This window comes from Oncorhynchus masou, chromosome 24, assembly GCF_036934945.1.
Source record: "Oncorhynchus masou masou isolate Uvic2021 chromosome 24, UVic_Omas_1.1, whole genome shotgun sequence".
NCBI lineage: Eukaryota > Metazoa > Chordata > Actinopteri > Salmoniformes > Salmonidae > Oncorhynchus > Oncorhynchus masou.
Genome location: NC_088235.1, coordinates 83,937,074 through 83,958,327, shown reverse-complemented (window position 1 = coordinate 83,958,327; position 21,254 = coordinate 83,937,074). Strand labels below are relative to the sequence as shown.

Sequence of the window (21,254 nt, the reverse complement as noted above, 5' to 3'; positions counted from 1 at the left end):
AGACGTCTTGGTGAATGTAAATCTGTGCATGAGAAAATCAGTGTGGGTCCTCAACAGATGATTTAATAGCGCCAAAATGTTTAGTCACTCTGCGTCCTAGATTTCATGCCATCTCAGTCACTGGCTGTGAGGAAACTTATATTCTCTGGAGAGTCAGGCTCATTCTCATTCAATCTGCACTGGGACAAGCAGCACAAACATACAACTCTGTATGTGTGTTTGTGAGTCCACATGCATATGTAGAGGTGTGTGGGTGTATGCTTGCATGTGTGTGTGTTTAGAGGTCAGGGGTAATTGAGACAGTTTAGGGAGGAGGACATGACAGTGGATAGTGGTAGAGCAGTAGAGCTGGTGGTAATGGGGCACTAAGCCTCGTGTCTACCCGTCTACATGCCCTACAGCACTGCTGTCTCCTAGCAACGCAGGTTGACGTTTATTGTCATGAGTTTTGCCCTGGAGGCAGAACTGAGTGGTTTCCGCTAGATGGGCCAGCTACAAAGTACACAATTGTCTGTATCGTACAATTTAATGATAACAAAAATTAGCTTAAGGTTTAAGGTTAGCGTTAGGCATTACTGTTAGCAGTGTGGTTAAGGTTAGGGTTAAATCGGATTGTATGACTTTGTGGCTGTGCCAGCTAGTGACCACTCTGCAGAGCCACCTCCAGTACATGAGTCATCTTAATAAATGCCAAACTGCCCTAGCAGCCCCAGAACATGTCACTAGGGATAGAGTGGAGACACACAGCCAGTTGGTGAGTGATGAGCAATGCCCAGAGTCCCCATGCTAATAAGCCCATTTAACCTTTCCAAAGAAGAGGTGAATGTGTGCGTGTGTTTGTGTGTGTGTGTGTGTGTGTATGACGTTGACATTTCCAGAAATCTTCAGTGACGAGGTCCATAGGGATAATATCAGGAATTGCTCTAAAAAAGGTCTGCATACAGTATGTGCCCACGCCTGTGTCTATGACCATGTATACAGTGAATATGAGATGTGAAGGTAACGGAGGTGACGATTTCATCTTAAATCTTCCCATAAATCCCATTGTGACGGGAAATGGAAGCTTTTAGTGTGCAACAAGGAGTGGCAATTGAATGTAAGCTTCACAAATGTTGCATTATTGTTAAAACATTCAAGACTGTTTATCTATGGGTAACAGGGTTGACGCGTTATATACTCGACCCACTCAGTTGTCCACCACAAAACCAGAAAATGATGTCAAAATGCTGAATCTTGGCACTTTAGCAAGTCTTTATTAATGTAAAAAAATATGGATTTATTGAATTCTCAATGTGATCTATATTAAAAGGGCACTTCATTGAATATAACATTCAATATTGGCCCACAATTTCTACTTAAAATATTAAAGGAAAAAAAGCTATAATTTCTTGGAAAAACCCTGCTATGAATATGATGTTTTTATGGTAATGTGTGTAATTTGAGGGTGTTGTCACGCCTTGGTCTTAGTATTTTGTGTTTTAGTTAATTAGTTGGTCAGGCCAGGGTGTGACATGGGTTTATGTTTGTTGTATTTCTTAGTGGGGTTTTTTAGTTATTGGGATTGTGGCTGATTGGGGGTGTGTGTTGCATAGGTTGGCTGCCTGAGGCGGTTCTCAATCAGAGTCAGGTGATTCTCGTTGTCTCTGATTGGGAACCGTATTTAGGTAGCCTGGGTTTCACTTTGTATTTCATGGGTGATTGTTCCTGTCTCTGTGTTAGTGTTCACCAGACAGGCTGTATAGGTTTTTCACATTCCGTTTGTTGTTTTTTGTTATTTCATGTATCGTCATTTGTTCTATTAAAAACATGAGTAACCAACACGCTGCATTTCGGTCCGACTCTCTTTCGACAAACGAAGAACGCCGTTACAGGTGTACTGTATTGGAATGAATATGTCCCAGTTAATATGAAAAGTCTGTTACACAGTGTGATGGGTTAGTAGTGAGACACTGCCAGGTTTGATGTATGCATCCTGGCCAGACTACGTGTCTGATAGAGACGTCAGCTCCTACAGATCTGGGCTGGGGAAAGAGTCCCTCAGCTCTGCCTGCTTTCAGCTTGGGCGTCGTGGGGGTTGGCATATGCAAGGGGTTTGCAATGGGCGACAGCAGGAGCTCTCGAGCATGATGAGGGGAAATAAATCACCCAGCCGGGAGACATTGCCGTGACAACCCAGAGGAATTCGCCCTGTGAGCAGAGCCAGACAGGGTGAAATATGGAAGAGATCTCAGACCCAGCTGCAGATGCTTGCCTCCCTGCCTCTGCCTGGCTTCCTCTCTCACACCAACATGTTCATGAGAGGAGGAACACCATGCTCCATCAGGATTTCTGTTTGTCACAATCTTCTCTTGACTGATGAGCTCATTTTATACCTACAGGCCATTCCTCGTGGTCTTTGGCTGAATGGAAATATGTACTCTAATCAGCCAGTTTCACCTGGACTGCCCTTGTTTTGGATACAGTAACAGTTGTGGAACACTCATCATAAATATGGCAAATTGCCAAAAAGCAAGGGCTTTGGCAGAGCAAGAATGTCATTAAAACAAAGTACGGACGTGTGGTGTGTGTGCCACTCCTAACCATCTGAGCGAGAGCGTGGCGCACTATAACAAGGCAACAGTCACCATGGCAGTCGGAACACGTGACAACGTCCCGTCGGTAGGTGGGTCGGCACGTCGGGACGTTGTGAGATCAGACATGGGAAATTGAGACCCCCCCCCCCCCCCAAGGCCAGTCAGTCATTAGCCTGCTCCAACCCAGGGGAGGAGCAGCTGTCAAGCCCCACTGTCAACACCCACACAGGAGGAGAGGGGTGGATGCCCCATTTTCTCACCTTCAGTGACAGCTAGTGGGGGAATTCACCCAGTACTGTGAGACTGTATGCTGGACAGGTGTGTCTTGGAGTTGCCCCGTGACAACAAACAGGAGATGCAGCATGTCAGGGCTAGAACACAGGCAAGATTCAGATTGGCTGAGGTGAGGTCACCTTAATTATAGTTTACCATGCTGATGCAGTCTGGCAGCCCTTTATGTGGAAAACACCAGTCTTATAATTATCCATACGCACATACACATACCAGGATATAAGATACGGGCTGGGGTTTCACTGTGTGACACATGCAAACAGTGGTATGAGCTCCTGCCAGAGACCTGTGTGGTACCGGTAAGGGAGCATCCTTTGTGCCATGTCTGTGACAGCTGATGGATATGAGGGGGATTGAGGTGTGGACTGTGAAGGGATGAAAGATAGTGTGAGAGAAGCAAGGCATTTTCCATAGACTTGTTAGACATAGACAGACATAACTCAACCACATGGAATATTCAGATATGGCATTCCTGAGATTCTTAGAAGCGGTACTAACACTCAGATTGCACATAGTGTACAGTCCTAGAGATTCTCTCATTACATCGACTATTACCATCTACATAGCTGAGGCTGTACCAGATATACAGACCGTAGAAGAGAAAACACACACACATTTACCCATTGATGTGATGTGACCTTGAGTGGGGTTGGAGGGGGGTAGGGGGGGGTAAAGGTATCCCTGTATTTCCAGCTGAATCAGTAATGAGCATTTCATTACCTTGGCCAATATCCCTTAGAGAGGACTGGCTGCACACAAAAAGACCTGAGGCAGAGACTATACTGATTGTACACAATTGGACTAGACTGGCAGACACTACAGAACTGCTTCACTCTCAGCCTTTCAGTACAGTATCTTTCTCTATCTGAAACCGTATATCTCTCTGGTGATCACACGACTGTCTCACCAGGAAAACTACCTTGGAGGAGTTTGGGAGGCTATTGAAGATGGAAAAAGATTGTGCTAAAGCGTACATTTGTATGATAGCACATTAACTTGTTTGAGTGCTCATGTATACTGTAGATGACAGTAGTCTGTGGCTGAGAGGCATCTCCACTGGCCAATCTTAAAACCTACAGTACTACAGCAGTGCTTTTCCTGGTAATGATGATGATGATCCACAGACAGAGACAGAGAAACTCAGGGAACAGGAAATCCATATTAGCCCACGGCTAAATAAACCTAGCAATTTAACTCTAACTGACACACATTCCTCTTCACAGTCCAGGTGTAAACACACACACACACACAATGCTGATGTAAAAACAATGTGGCAGAATTAAATAATGTTACATTTTGTAGAGGCACATGCAAATACAAAAAAAGAGTGGGCATGTTCATCACTGTCACTGTGTTAAACGCAGAGGCAGACAGTACATTACCCATCTTCCCTGACTGTCCTGTCAGTAGGGTTATAAATATTGTCAGCAACAATGTGATGGAGCTTTGGCTTAGAGTCCAACCTCTAGTACATCAATCAATATCAATTACAATCTCTATCGCACTTTTACTTCAACACCGATAACCAGACAAACATATATCAAAACAAGGCTGCCAGGTGAGGTGAGGTGTGTATCCTCCCTCCCCACTAGGTGAACACAGAAAGGTGTTTGACCTTAAAATGAGCCAATTTCCCTTCCCATGTCTGCCTGTGCTTAGGTTTAATTGGCTGTAAAACAATAAACATTCATTCACACAGCCCAGCAATGAAATAGAGCCACACAAACAGACAGGAAAATTGAAGCCACGTAGCCTACAACCACATACTGTATGGACCCAAACGTATATTGCATGGTCAGGATCAACCTGTTTCGCTCTCCAGCTTTCTCTCACACCACATCTGACACATGCACACACACACACACTGGCAGTGCAGGGAAGGGTTGTGTTACACTGAGCTGCAGATTTCACCCTCAGCAACTATTTATCAGGCTCCAGAGCTGAACAATCGCATAGAGTTACAGATTGAGTATGGAGTCAGAGAAAGGAGCCAGACTCATTATAGGCCTTATTATTCTAGCCTCTAACCACAGCATCTCTTTATCAAACAAATTATATTAATTTCTCTCCTGATGATTCACCTTCACCAAGGTGAAACACTGGCCACTGGCTTAATTGATTTGATCCTCACTAGCTGTTGTATAAACACCTTCAGTGCTCTATTCACCATACCATGATGGGAAAACTGAACTACTACAGTATACAATTATCACAAGAGGCGGATGGGAGGAGCTTGAGGAGGACAGTCTCATTGTAATGACTGGAATGGCATTAATGGAACTGAGTTAAACATGCTGTTTCCACCTCCCGAGAGGCGCAGCGGTCTAGGCACTGCATCGCAGGACTTGAGACGTCACTACAGACCCGGGTTCGATCCCAGGCTGTCGCAGCTGGCCATGACCGGGAGACCCATGAGGTGGCGCACAATTGGCCCAGCGTCATCCGGGTTAGGGGAGGATTTGGCCAGGTGGGATTTCCTTGTCCCATCGCACCCTAGCAACTCCTTGTGGCATGCCGGGTGCCTGCAAGCTGACTTCGGTAGCCACATTGGTGCGGCTGGCCTCCGGGTTAAGTGAGCAGTGTGTCAAGAAGCAGTGCGGCTTGGCGGGGTCGTATTTCGGAGACTGCATGGCTCTCGACCTTCACCTCTCCCGAGTCCGTATGGGAGTTGCAGCGATGGGACAAGACTAACTACCAATTGGATATCGTGAAATTGGGGAGAAAAAGGTAAGTATGCTGTATGTTTGAAATGTTTGATACCGTTCCATGGTTTACAATGAGCAGGTCCTACTATAGCGCCTTCCACCAGCCTCCTCTGATTAAGATCATTCCCAATTAAGAAAAGCCATATTGACCCACTCTTGTATCACTAAAAACTTCAACATGAATCTCAGCTAAAATCCACACCACCAACCCATCTTCCACTCATATGCTGCACAAACGTGTACAATTGATAGAAATCCTTTTGAAATGTCTGTGTCAGTATATCTTAAATATGGTTTGGATCATATGCATCTACCCAGTGTGTGGGCAGAAGGATCCATTCTAGATGAGTAGTAACAGTGAGAGAGCACAGTGAATCTCTCATTCTTTAATGAGGGTTATTTCCCACCCCTGGGGTGCCATAGACAATGCATTACTGACTCCGCACTCAATTAGACACTACACCTAGCACATTCAACCCCGCGACAAGCTGTTTACCACCACCACACACACACACACCATTACTTTTAATTACAATCTCATGAACTTATTACTATCCAAAGACTTGTAAAAAAGCATCATATTGTCAGTCATCGGTCAGAAAGAGATAATATATATGGTATATTGCCATACTGTAGGATAATTACTACGGTACAAGTCATATTGTAATCTGTCACTTGTACATGACATGTGGAACATTTTCACGATCAACTTCAAATAACTGCAAACCGGATTGTTTTGTTGGAACAAGGTTTGGGGTTTAGGCCGCATTTCGCTTCAGGCATGAATGTCAAAGCCTCACCCAGGGATGAAGGAAAGCTCCGAGCTCATCTACTGTAGTCTACGTTCTATGTATGTCAGAAGCCCAATGCCATAGTTACTGAGAGATAGTCACTTTCCCCCGACATATATGTACACATCTACCTCAATTACCTCGTACCCCTGCACATCGACTCAGTACTGGTACACCTGTATATAGACAAGTTATCATTACTCATTGTGGATTTATTTTTCTATTTATTCCTTGTGTTATTATTTTTTAAATATACAATGTTTTCCACTATTTCCCTTTTTTTTTCTCTGCATTGTTGGGAAGGACCCATAAGTAAACATTTCACTGTTAGTCTACACTGTTGTTTACGAATCATGTGACAAATAAACATTTGATTTGATTTGTAATGAGATCGTGTAGTCATGGCATAGGGCATCATCATGGCATCAATCTAATACAAGGAAATGCCCTGTTCTGTCACCGTGCCACATAAACAATGATCAGCCCATAGGGAATAGAGGGAGAGAGTAACTGGTTTAAGGAAGGACTGATTAAATTATACAACAAGCTTGTTCACAATACATACATATTATTAAATCCAATCACAGCGAAGCTTTAGGGGCGCTTAGATCACAGTAACAATCATATTATAAGTACTCTCATAAACACTGAAATCCAATGCAGATTTCACTGGAAGGCAACAGAACCAGAGCTGCAGCCACTGTCCAGCCAGTACATTTACACTGTGTTAAAACCGGACTAAATGAGCCAGAGGAACACTGGTGTTGGCAGTGACAAACAGACCCAGCCCCACTGACCCTGAATGTGAACAGTGTGCACACAGCACTGGGCCAGGGGTCTGCTATGTTCTACTCTGCCTACCTCAGCTGCTCTCCATCTCTCCCCTGGGGCCAACACCGCCACGGATATTATCAGCAAAGCACTTTAATTTCCCTTGGCCTTCCCCTTTATCCATGGGATCTGCCTGGAAGACCAGAGGGAGCACAAAATGGCTGCTGCTGCACTCCGTAGCAGATGTATGCATGGCAACACACAGAGAAAGAGAAACTGGCTTTCTAAACCAGAACACACCCTTCAGTTGGACATGAGATACTGTTACTGTTTATTCTAAACTACGATTGATCTGCTTTGCCAAATGTGCAGACAGTGCGCTGCTCACCAGACAATTAATTGTGCACAAGGGGCGTTGTTACTGGGAACCTCAGCTCTATGTACTGTATTTATGAGGAAGGGGTTCAAATATGTCAACGACCATGCTTTGCAAACAAGGTGAGGCTTATGTCTGACTGCTCTGATGTGTTTTATCAAGCAGAGTTCCTATGTTCCTCCTCCCATTGTAATAACCAGGGTTACAGTATGTGCATTTTATTCCATGCATAGTAAATCCTCATTCTTTCTGTGAATGGTGGCAAATAACGGCCAATCAAAACGGGGATACACATCAGCATCTTTTGCGTGGCGAAGAATCCCATTTGTCAGGAATGTTACATTTGCCTGGTCGTGTTATTTGTATTTTACGGCCGCCACAACGCAACGGACCAGCCTCAGCCTCACGTCACCGTGGAAGACTAATAGATCATGCAATGCGTTCCTTTCCTCAGCTGCCTTCATAAGCAGACATTTCCATCTCAATTTAAACTTTGAGAGAGGGAGTTGCATGAAAGGGATCCGAGACAGCAACATTAGTAACACACGCACATTAAATATGAAAGACCAGACCGAAAGCGCTCGTCTAGAGTGTGGTATCCTGACCTTGCATTATTCTATCAAGGAGAGAGAGTGACAGTAGAGGATAGACTAAGGTAATGTAAAATATATTGACATTTTTAGACTAAAATAAACATTTTGCCTGCTAATCAATAGGACATCAATCATTTCTCAATCAATCAAAACTCTAAATAAATTACAAATGTACACATCAATATTTTACCATTAAGTTTAAAAGAACTGTTCAATCGCTAGATGAAAAACAAAAAAAAGTATATGTTCCCACAACTCCCCCATAGTGAGGTCTTGTTCCTCAGTGTCACTGAGGTTAGCCATGTAAGTGAACAATGTTTTCTGAAACCAGGCTAGTGAAGACATTGGGTCAGATATTGTAGGTTATGAGAGTTGTGACTGTTTAAGAATGGTTGACTATTTGCTTCCGTTTGTGTTCTCTTTGTTGTGTTGTCCTTGAACGAGACCCTGGAGACCACGGACCACCTTGTATCCATAGCAACAGAGATTGTCCCAGGAAAATCCCAGATCATTCCTCTTCCTGTTCCATTTCTCTGGGATGGTCAAAATCATAGAAGGTGGATAAATGAATACGTCCTACTCAGCCTGTTTACCATTGAAAAAAAAATAGTAAGTTCCGGTCTGCTTAACAGAGGCACCAAAGCATTAGCAGCTGGGTCTGGTCTGTTTTGTTCATTGACTGTATATGAACCAAAAATAATTAGGGAGTGGGAAGTTTCGCTTTCTCTTCCGTCTCTGGTCCTAATTACATTACCATTATTGACATTGCAAAAGGGCGGACCTGTCTCAGCAAAGGAACTCTTGTTTATTTGAGATGAGAAAATCAATTTAGAATCCTAAAAGATTCCAGAAGAAAAAAAGAGAAAGATTTGATCCCAGCCTCGGAGTGAAAACCTCATCCAAACAGACCAGGGGCTGGCTATCCATCTTGACTCCAATCATTTTCTAAGTAAAGAAAACATTCCTTTGATATTGAGAAACACATTATTAAAGCAGAGTGGAATCCAACAGCAGAGTGGAACCACATTGTCACCGAACAACAGCCAAACACCACTGCAGATTCACCACGACCAAGCAATAACTCATCATAGCACAACTATCATGACATCATGGGAGGACCAGGCCAATCTGACCAGGGTATCATTGTAGGATTAGGAGAAAAGTTAATCTAGCTCAGAAAACAAAGATAGATACACTGTAGTGAGAGGAAAGAGAGATAAAAAGATCTGTGATTCAATATTATCTAACATCCTAATACAGTAGAGCATAGCTTTCCTGAATCTCTCTTTGGGGATCATAGAAAGTAACTCTGTGACATAGGCAAAGTGCACTATGGAAGGTTTACTGTGGAATAATCAACATCTCCCCTTTTCCATTCTGTTACTGAGTTATGATGTAGCTTCACATATACATACATACAATCATACATACAATCATACATACAGTACATACCTATGCTGGGGTAGAATTAGCTCAAAACAGGATGGATGCAAACCTCAGTCGAAACCTCTCCTCTCAGTCTACCCTTTGTATCCCCCACACCACCATATTGGACTACTATTCTAGTCATACCTGTACATCTACTGTATTACCCTGTTCTCTCTGTCCAACCATTAGTCTCTACTCCAGCTGACCTGTATAGCCTCCCATCCTCAGCCACCCCCAGTGTTATCTCACAGTGCCTCTCCCCTGTTCAGCTTCCATGTGATCCCACCGCACAATCTGCTTCCCTCAGCAGACGGAGAGATGGGGAGAGAGAGAGAGAGGCAAATGGGTAAATCCTCCTCAGCTCTCTCAGGATGCCCCTTCTGGCTCCATTTTGTGTGTGTGTGTATATGTGTGTGTGTGTGTGAAATGAGAGCACAGAGAGGATGGCCTGCATTAAGCTTCTGTATGTGAACTTTAGGAGTGCTGACAGTATGGGGAAGAATGGACCCATTCTATCAATGCAAGTCCCAGTCTCACACGAGTACAGAAATACACACACCTTTACATGCTCACACACACATTCAGAGTGTGACAACAATTTATGAGAATCTGTCAACAGCCCGTACCAGCTGTATCCAAATCTAACCTCTGGCTTTGACGGAGTGCAGAAAAGTAAAGTAGTGAAACAAGGCACTTGCTTCCCAGCAGTCACACTTCACTGAGCTACAACTCATTATGAAATTCAGCTTCTAGGGACTTCGCTATGGGTAATGAGCGGGATCAGTGCTCACTGTGTGTTGTACGAGTTACATTAAGCCACAAACCATACTCATGCATACTCACGAATACTCATTTAATTGTCATCGTCACAGCTAATCTCATTTAAAGGTGCAACCTTTACCCTGCTTGTTCACTGCTTTCCTTATTGAAGGGATTTGATAACCATGTCCACTCATCATTACTCCCACTAGGTGTGTAGCATGCTGCAAACTCCCTTGTCCTTCAAATGACTTTGAACAGATGTCTTCAGAAGGTAACAGTCACTATAATAGAAGATTATACTTCATATAGAAATATTCTAGCTTCTCTCTCCCATCTTTCCTGTGCTGTCGCTCTTCTTGCACTTTAAATGCGCCCTGGTTGAGCGGTTGTGGAGGACTTGTGAAAAGCGTTTACCGTCCTCTTCTGAAGAGCTCAGGCAGACGGCTGGAGCACAGCAATTACTAGCAGACAGACAAGTGTCATTTACCTGCTCCACAGATCTTAGAGCCACTGACTGAACCAGGGATCAGTGCTTATCTCTCCTCTCTCACCTCTCGCTCTCCCCTTGTTCTCTCGCGCACTCTTTCTAATGATCTGAATAGAAGAGACTGGATGAACGAACAATCTGCAATCAGCTTCAAACCTTTTGACACTATTTTGGTGAAGTTGCTTTCACAAAGCCAGCTCTTACAAAGAGAAAGTGAGTGTGTTTATGAGTCTGTGTACACAATAATCCATCCTTTGTATTGCAGTAGTGCTGGTATACAGCCATGAGCCAGTTCTATCACAAAGAATATAATAACAATTCAACTTGAAGTAATTGAGAAAAGGAAATGCGGTCCACAAATCAAATCAATCAGTATCCTACACTGAGGATAAACCCACACAAGACACTGCCACTTGTTTTATTGATGTGTTATTTCACTGACAGCTGTTGTCAGCCTGTTCTGCTGACCATTTGCATATAGCAGAAGATGACATAAGGGGAAAGTATAGATATGGATTAGTCAGAGAGGAAAGGCAGCTAATGCAACCGCAACATACTGTATTGTAGTAGAGTTGAGACACAGACAGGTTTCAATATTAGTCTCTGACATCTGACACAAGCAGCAGTCTCATCTACAAGGAGTCTAGTTGGCTGGGGTAGGAGAGAGAGGAGGATCAATAGGCAGATGAGGAAAAGGAGGGGTGAGGGAATAAAAATGAATCAAATAGGGGGGCTCTGACTCACCAGTAAAGTCTTCCTCTCCAGATCCCTGACATCCGTCCTCATCGTCACACTCTCCGCTGGCCTCTCCTCTCGTCCCACTGCCCGTCTCCACCAACGCCCCCCATTCTGTCGCCCAGCCCATCTGACCCTGCATCTCCTGTAACACACACACACAAACATAAATCAGAGGTCAATTGGGGTAATCCTGTCTGAAAATAAGCCACATAAAATTCTGTACTGTTCCACTGTTCAAAACAAAACATGATTTAAATGGACAGACGAATGCTAGAGCACACAATACATTCTGATCTGCTTACAAATCAAATGTTATTTGTCACATGTGCCGAATACAACAGGTGTAGACCTTACAATGACAGTTAATATGGACATAACCCATGTGCATATACATCAATAATAAAACTGCCACCTCCCCCAAAAAATGATGTGAAATCAAAAATGGCAATTATAAAATTTCAGCAAACTGGTAGACAGAGCTATGAGTTCAGCTTAGATGTTCTTCCCTTTCCAGCATTATTACATCTGACTGCAAGCAATGTTGATGAGCCAGTCTTCTGCAACAGAACATTGTGCTTGTCTGCATAAAGTGATCTTGCGAACAATGCATTTGACACAAATTAATAAAGTATGAAAAATACACTTGTCCTCTGAATGGCAAGATTCGCTTTTGCAGGCAACACAGATCAACGTTACGAAAACAAAATGAGGGGTTTCGTGTTGAACAAAATGTGATGATATCCAACTAGAGCCTAGTATGCACTGTTCCAAATGTTGGTTCATCTGACAGGTGGGTAACATTTTACATGACACCCAGTGTCATAACCTTGTCATAACCCTGTCATAACCAATATATTTACACCTGTTGTGACATATTGCATTTTTTTATGGCCGGTTATAACACCTAGATTGGTGTCAAACCCCACGTTTATTCAAATGAGTTTTCCGTGTCAAGAACTCTCCTTTCATTTAAAAGTTTGTTTCTTAAATCCTTTACAGTCATTTTTTATATCATATTTTAAATAACTTGTAGAAAACACACTTTATGACACTGCCAAGAAGCATTCTGACCATTCTGTGTCACTTTACTTGGACTAAGGAAATATACTTTGACACTGTCAAGAAGCATGATGACCATCAATCATAGCAGTCAGATAGGCCTATCACAGCAATGTTTTGGGTTAGGGTGTGTCAAGTGTCAGTTGTGCAGAGGTGAGGACGGAGTCAGGCGCACAGAACACAGAACTGAGTAAAATAATGTACTTTACTCTGAAAAATAATCAGCCAATAAATCCAGACAGGGAAAACAAACCCTAACACAGAAGACTAACACAAAACCAGGAACAATCACGCACAAAACATAATGAGAACCAGAGGGTTAAATAGAGTAATAATAATAACGTAATGGGAACCAGGTGTGTACAAACAAGACATAACAGATGGAAAAAGAAACGTGGAGCGATGGCAGCGAGAAAGCCGGTGACGACGACCGCCGCCGAACAAGGAGAGGCACCAACTTCGGCAAAAGTCGTGACAGGGTGAAAACACAATGATTATTGGATCTTCCATACCAACATGCAAGAATGTATTGGTTGAAGACGCATCAATAGTACTATACTGAACAAAAATGCAACATGTAAAGTTTTGGTCCCATGTTTCATCTCCGAAATGTCCCATATGCACAAAAAGCTTATTTCTCTCAAATTTTGGGCACAAATTTGTTTACATCCCTGTTAGTGAGCCTTTCTCCTTTGCCAAGATAATCCATCCGCCTGACAGGTGTGGAATAGCAAGAAACAGCATGATCATTACACAGGTTCACCTTGTGCTGGGGACAATAAAAGGCCACTTTAAAATGTGCTTTGTTGTCACACAACACAACGCCACAGATGTCTCATGTTTTGAGCGAGCGTGCAATTGGCATGCTGACTGCAGGAATGTTCACCAGAGCTGTTGCCAGGGAATGTAATGTGTATGCCTCTACCATAAGCTGCCTTATGGTAGATAAATAGTTTTAGAGAATTTAGCAGTACGTCCAACCAGCCTCACATGTAACCAAGCCAGCCCAGGACCTCCACAACAGGCTTCTTCACCTGCAGGATCGTCTGAGGGGCTTGGGGGTACTGAGGAGTATTTCTGTCTTTGGGTAAAAACTCATTCTAAATTGTTGAGCCTGGCTCCCCAGTGGGTGCACCCCTATCCAGTCATGTGAAATCCATAGATTAGGACTTAAATTATTTTAAATGACTGATTTCCTTTTATGAACTGTAACTCAGTAAAATCTTTGAAAATGTTGCATGTTGCATTTATATTTTTGTTCACTATATATCCTATAGTAAAAAGGGCTCACTATTGATGTGGCTGCCCTTGGGGCTGTTACTATAGCAGAAGAGCAGATGATTTTGCTGCCCTTGGGGCTGTTTCTAAAGCAGAAGAGCAGATGATTTTGTTGCCCTTGGAGCTGTTACTATAGCAGAAGAGCAGATGATTTTGTTGCCCTTGGGGCTGTTACTATAGCAGAAGAGCAGATGATTTTGTTGCCCTTGGAGCTGTTACTATAGCAGAAGAGCAGATGATTTTGTTGCCCTTGGGGCTGTTACTATAGCAGAAGAGCAGATGATTTTGTTGCCCTTGGGGCTGTTACTATAGCAGAAGAGCAGATGATTTTGTTGCCCTTGGGGCTGTTACTATAGCAGAAGAGCAGATGATTTTGTTGCCCTCGGAGCTGTTACTATAGCAGAAGAGCAGATGATTTTGTTGCCCTTGGGGCTGTTACTATAGCAGAAGAGCAGATGATTTTGTTGCCCTTGGGGCTGTTACTATAGCAGAAGAGCAGATGATTTTGTTGCCCTTGGGGCTGTTACTATAGCAGAAAAGCAGATGATTTTGTTGCCCTTGGGGCTGTTACTATAGCAGAAGAGCAGATGATTTTGTTGCCCTTGGGGCTGTTACTATAGCAGAAGAGCAGATGATTTTGTTGCCCTTGGGGAGACGACACAACACTTTTTTGCACTGGCCAAATGTCACCCACCGACTAGGGACTCCAATCTGATATGCTTTAAAACTAAAAACTAATGCTGTTGGTTCAATAGAAATAATAGTTTGGAATCACATACTGTACAGTAGGCTGATTTCATAAGAGCGCTTTGCATTTCCCATTTCCCATGGTCTACAGTCCACTAACTCAGGGTTTCCCAAACTCGAGCTGCGGCCCCTCCTGGATGCACTTTTGTTTCTTTCTAGCACTACACAGCTGATTCAAATAATCAAAGCTTGATGATGCGGTGTAGTTATTTGGTAAAAATGGTGCACCCAGGGGTGGCCCCAGGACAGGGTTCGGGAAACCCTGTACTAACTCAAGGTCCAATCTTACTGATTGACGATTACATCACACGTGTAAGTGATTAGGGACCAATTAATGTATCTCAAAGTATTCAAGTAGATGTAATTATTTGTCCTTCATTGTGTACCAAATTAAACCCTGGTCCTCCCTGCCCCCCCAGAGTTCCACTACATTGAGACCCTGTGAGGTGTTATAAGCACATTAACCTTGCGTAACATAATTACATTTCCACAAATGAAAAGTCAAATTTAATAGCCTTATTCATGAGTTCACGGAGAAAAGCAATTGGCTGTAGTTCACCTTGTATGGAGAGTTAACCTTGTATGGAGAGTTAACCTTGTATGGAGAGTTAACCTTGTATGGAGAGTTAACCTTGTATGGAGAGTTAACCTTGTATGGAGAGTTAACCTTGTAGTTAACGTTGTATGGAGAGTTAACCTTGTATGGAGAGTTAACCTTGTATGGAGAGTTAACCTTGTATGGAGAGTTAACCTTGTATGGAGAGTTAACCTTGTATGGAGAGTTAACCTTGTATGGAGAGTTAACCTTGTAGTTAACGTTGTATGGAGAGAGCTAGTTTGCGGATCATAAGGGCAAGAAAAATAATAATAAATTAAAATGTCCCCGGCTGTGACGTTGGCCTAATCAACTCCTATTATCAATGGCATTAAACCAATTAAATGTTGAGAGGAACCATGGCAACGTAGCTGCGACTGATTGGCCTCTACCTATGTGGCTACATGCATTTTTTCCACTGACTGACATGTTCCAGGTGATTGTCATTTTTGAACAGTACATTTAATTGCAATGCTCTGTTAGAAATCACACAGAAAATCTCAAATGTGAGCATATTGTACTTTCTTATAGAGTCCTTGAAAGGGTCTGGGAAACACAAAAGACTTGGATTAAAAGCAAAATGAAGAAAAAAAAACACTGGCTCTCTGAACAGTCTGAACATCTATTCAACAAGCCACACAGTAACCCAGAGACAATGAAAAATATATACCAGCATGGCAACAGCTCAGATACCCCTTTTCAAATAGTAGCCCACATCAGATACTTGATTTGTTCTATACTATTGTCCCACCACCTCCCCACTGACTGACAAAGACTTGTGTCAATGATATAGGCCTTAAAATTTCTTATCCAATCACACCTAGCTTTACCTATTTATTCTTCACTTTTCAATTACATGTATATTTCTTTGTCCCTTCATTCGTGCTCTCTTCTCCAAACCCACCTCTCTCCAGATCCTCCTCTTCTGGTTGTATTCTAATGTTATTTTTTTGGGGTTATTATTTTACCCCGTTTTCTCCCCAATTGGTAATTACAGTCTTGTCCCATCGCTGCAACTCCCGTACGGACTCGGGAGAGGCGAAGGTCGAGAGCCGTGCGTCCTCCGAAACACGATCCAACCAAGCCGCACTGCTTCTTGACACAATGCCCGCTTAACCCAGTAGCCAGCCACACCAATGTGTCGGAGGAAACACCGTACACCTGGCGACCGTGTCAGCGTGCATGTGCACAGCCCACCACAGGAGTCACTAGAACACAGGTGTACGGTGGACATCCCTGTCGGCCAGACCCTCCCCTAACCAGGACGACGCTGGGCCAATTGTGCGCCACTCCATGGGTCTCCTGGTCGCGGCCGGCTGTGACAGAGCCTGGACTCGAACCAGGATCTCTAGTGGCACAGCTAACACTAGTGGCACAGCTAACACTAGTGGCACTGGCACAGTGCCTTAGACCACTGTGCCACTTGGGGGGCGCACATAGTATTCTAATGTTTCATGTTTAATTGCATGACAGCATCCCAATCCCACTCTCCTCACCCTTAATTGCCCTCGTTGTGTATGTGTGGTCTGTGTGTGTGTGTGTGTGTGTGTGTGTGTGTGTGTGTGTGTGTGTGTGTGTGTGTGTGTGTGTGTGTGTGTGTGTGTGTGTGTGTGTGTGTGTGTGTGTGTGAGAGAGCGAGAGAGCCTGCATGTGTGATCATTCACATCTGTGTATGTGTGTCAGGAGAACATTAAGCCTTTACAGTGCCATGAATTGACTTCCTGTGTCTGTGATTGCTTCTTAATGAGCTTTTAGCAGGATTGATGCTATTCATAAAAAACAGTGTTAGCTCATTGAAACCTCTGTTAGTGTTTTCATGAAGAATGACAGAAAAAGCTCTTTTTACAACCATCCTAGAGGGACTCAACAAACCTAGCGGTGGGGGATTTTCTTATACCTTAATGTACTTGTGAGCGTGTGTGGTGGCCGGTTCTCCTATGGTGTTAGTCAAGGCTCATGGGTATTGAAGTAACATTTAAAACAGGCAAAACATGACATATTGTCATGCACAGAAATAAATCCCCTATAAATCTTAACATTACTAAAATCTGATTTATAAATAATTTATTATGAGGAGCCTCAACCTCATTTTGCTGAGGATCTCTCTCTCCCTCTCCCTGTTGTCATCTCATGATCTTACACTGTACTGTGATAGACACATTGCTAGGCCAACATAATATTTTAAGACTGATGTTGCGAAAACCTATAGTGTATTTCCTGTAATAGTCAGAACATTCTGGTTCAGACTGGGTCAAAAGGAAACCAAAGTCAGCCAGATAGGGCCTCAGCCTCAACCTCACCAGAGCAGCTATCACAGCAAATAAAGCCAGGCTTTCTGAAATCCAGTGAGGATTTTCTATTATTTCACAGTGGAGGAAATTTGAAATAAACTCAGGAAATCAAATGAAATTATTCTTTGTGGTTGAACATTGGTACAAAATCACACACGGGGATTAAATCTAACAACCTAAATCTTATCTCTTACGTGTGAGATGTTCGTTATAGAGGTGAGCAGGGTCCCAGTCAGGGTTAGAAAAACAAGCACACTGACAATATGGCTGTGAACGTTGTGAACATTCTTTCTCCCCTTAGGTAGAGTGGCCATAAAACACATGTAATCCTGGAAATCCCTGTTCTTTCTCTCATTGAGCTCTTAGCCACCCCAACGTGCTTACATTGACTCCTCAGGTTTCTACTCCCCTCCCCACCTCTCTGATAGACTTTCCCAGCCTCTGGCTGCTTTGAACCGACAGGCTGCTCTGTTCGGGCCAGGCCCACAGAAACTAACTCAGCCACGTCTGCTTTTAATGGAGTAATAAGAGACAGAAGTGAAATGGCTCCCAGAGGGCCAGATGAGCTGTGTGCCTCTCCTCGATCACCTACCAGAAACAGCTGCAACAATGGGTTGGCCACCAAGAATACATTTTTTAGCACCCCGGCTATCGTCCCGCTAACAGCCGATATGATCACTTATTGCATTAGGCTGGGGTGATAACAGGGGAAATTCTCACTCTCACACCAAGCATGGAAGACAGTCTGATCTGATGGCTTTACAGGGCATACTCCGCTTCAAACTGGCTCCAGATACCATATATAGACAATGGTCTCAACCAGAAAATTGTAATTATAAGACTGAATAAAGTTGGCTCAAAAATAAAATATGAATCTGTATAACACTGACCCATTTTAGATTAAGATACGTTATTTTGGGCACACACACTTAGGACACTTCTAGCAAAGCAAGAAAACACCAGAACTCTGTGTGAAAGACCAGACAACAGCTAAAGAGAGAAAGAAAAACTGACAGAGTAGACAGAGAAATATAGTAGCAGAGAGTGAGAGTGACAGAGAGAGACAGTGGGTGGAGTGTGGGGGTGAGACCACCACAGCACAACAGGACTCAGCGGGCCTAGTAGCCTTTCAGCTCCACAAAGGTCAGAACAGAGCTCCTAGCAGCCCAGCCAGGCAGGGAGGGACTGTTCCCTGAGCGTCTCTGCAGTCTGCACAAAGCCTCTCAGGAGAGTCTGAGGGGAAAATTAGCTTTGGCTTCTTGTTGAGGGAACGTTCAGGTTAAACAACATTTACATGACAAAAGTCTGACTTCAATGCGTCTCCTCTGAATCTGCTGACCTGTTGAATTGCGCCACCATTCCTGAGGTTGAAGACCTCAAAAAAGACTCACTGTTAGTCTGTAATTGTGTCTACCGGGTATGTGTGGAATGAGGCAGCAGATTGAAGGACCCACCTCCAGTTCTAAGCACACACCTGGCATCTTATCTAGGCCTAAAGTGCCAGTAGCTAACAAACATTATTTGAGCTCTTAGACTTGGAGGTGTAGGGAGTGACAGAAGGCGACGGCTTGAAAACTAATTATGGAACCGACATACTGCAACTCCTAGGCAATGTCTGTCCTCCCATTGCCGGGGGCCAAATTTCCCCAGCTGTGAAATCGCTGGCACTTCCGTGGGCACCCAGCCATTAAGAGCACTGGGTTCGCATCTATCAGAGGGACAGGGCTGTTTGCTCAAATCCTCCAAGACACCACCAATTACCACACACACATACATCAGGGGAGGAGGGGAGGAGGCTGGGACCAGACAGGATTAGAATATAAAACATACAGTACACTGTGTGACCCATCCTTCCTGTCTCGCTGACCCCACAGGCTCCTCCTCCATGATGATTTGCATTGAGCTCCTTTATCTATGATGCATCAGTGGGTTATTGTATTCCATTCTCATAGTGAATGTCCCAGTGAATGCCTGAGCAGTAGAGGGGCTGATTTACTATCTAAGTATCTGTGATGGGTCCACCAGGACAATTTAGTCAGATTTGTCTGGCATATCCACATGTCTGTGAGCTAGCTGGCTGGCTGATCCTAGCTCTCAGGCCTCCAGAGACCAATGTTTGAATCCACTCCAATGGCATGGTTTGTACCGAACGCCAAGCAACAAAACACACAAATCTAGGCCATTTACCACAACTGGTGGGAACAGCAACTAAGTGGAAAGGATGTGTCAGAATAGTACATGACTGACATGTTGATGTCATCAGTGGTCATGTTTACGGTCAGATTTAAGTGAAGAAGGAACCGTGGCAATGAGACGTACCTGTTTGAACTGTTCTAGTTTGTCTCTAGCTGCCACTAGGATGGGGTCAATGCTGCGGACCTTAATCTCTGGGTTGTTTTTCTGGGCCTGAAAGCCGTTTCCCACAACACGGCCCACATAACTGAGGAGGGGAGAGAGAGGAGAGAGAATGGAGAGTTTAGTACAAACAGTTTCTGTAGCACAATGACTTGTGAATATTGATATATTGTCTATGAAAGTAACACATGAAAGTATTTGTGTAAGGAGTGCACATGTAATGACAGAGTAAACCTTTTCAATTTCGTGTCTGAATAGCCTAGTTCCTTAGTCATTCATAACAATGGCAAATATTTATTCTCAGCACCATGGTCTGCATGTCGTGAGATCAGTTCACCTCACCTCTGAACCTGCCTACACAGACAGGCATTCCCCTAGCCCAGGGCTCTCCAACCCTCATCCTGGAGAGCTACAGTCTTGTAGGCTTTCACTCCAACCCTAATTTAGCACACCTGATTCTAATAATCAGCTGGTTGATAAAGTGAATCGGGATAGTTACAACTGGGGTTGGTAGTGCTCCAGGAACAGAGTTGGAGAGCCCTGCCCTAGCCTGATATAAGGGGATTAACTATGCCCTTTTTAACATCAATTTTTCTTTCATCATAAGAATTGCGGTGCATTTGAGCTGTGTGATTCTGCCTCAGAGCCCAGCTCTTCCTTGAAGCTGGCCTGGAGTGGTGAGTTGTGCTGTCTGACCCAGCCAGGCCGCCACTGGGATCAATGGAGTTTAGACGGCCTTCCTCACTGACATAAATGATTCATTAGGAAGTCAAACAGCTGGAGCGGATTGGTGAAAATAGGAGGCATGACTGCAAATCCAGGTATTGAGCGACCTCACAGCCAGAGATGGGAGAGGAGAGGAAAGGGCAGATGGCTGTTTATCAGGAATAATGAGAGGAGAGGAGGATAGGAGGAGACCAGTAGCCTCCTCATTACAGCCCAGTGTCAGGGTAAACACGTCAGATGCAGACACACCGCAGGACTCAGTAATGATGCATTTGCATTTTTGTGATTCCACTAATTACGAGGAGGAGGGCGTGAGATGAGACACAACAAAGGACACAGTGTCAACCATAGTGATCGAAGAGTCTGGGATGCATCTCTCTCTCTCGCTCACTCTCTCTCTCTCCATCTCTTATCCATTTCTCTCTTTCATGTATATTTTCTGTGCCACCTCTTCATCTCTGTAGAGGGACAATGGTTGAGTTAATCAGAAGGTTTTGTGAGCAGTAGTTAGAGTAAAATTCTTTATCTGCTTGTCTCAGCACTTCAGTTGATCAATAGGTGAAGTCAAAGATGAAATGTTAAATTGGTTAAGACACTGAATTAGATTGACCCTAGATGACCTATTGGAGTCCTATTGAAGGCCATCTGGGGTCAATCTCAAATCTATTGAAAAGCTTAAACATAGCTT

General features: G+C 43.7%; 1 protein-coding gene across 1 annotated transcript in view; it reads right to left on the bottom strand.

The window, feature by feature from the left end:
- LOC135511731 (glypican-5-like) overlaps nt 1-21,254 on the bottom strand; it is a 39,305-nt gene that overhangs the window by 4,759 nt on the left and 13,292 nt on the right. The window contains exons 4-5 of the mRNA XM_064933205.1: nt 19,805-19,925; nt 11,522-11,657 (exon numbers count right to left, since the gene is read on the bottom strand). Coding sequence (XP_064789277.1) covers nt 11,522-11,657; nt 19,805-19,925 — 257 coding nt within the window. The remainder of the gene's footprint in view (nt 1-11,521; nt 11,658-19,804; nt 19,926-21,254) is intronic.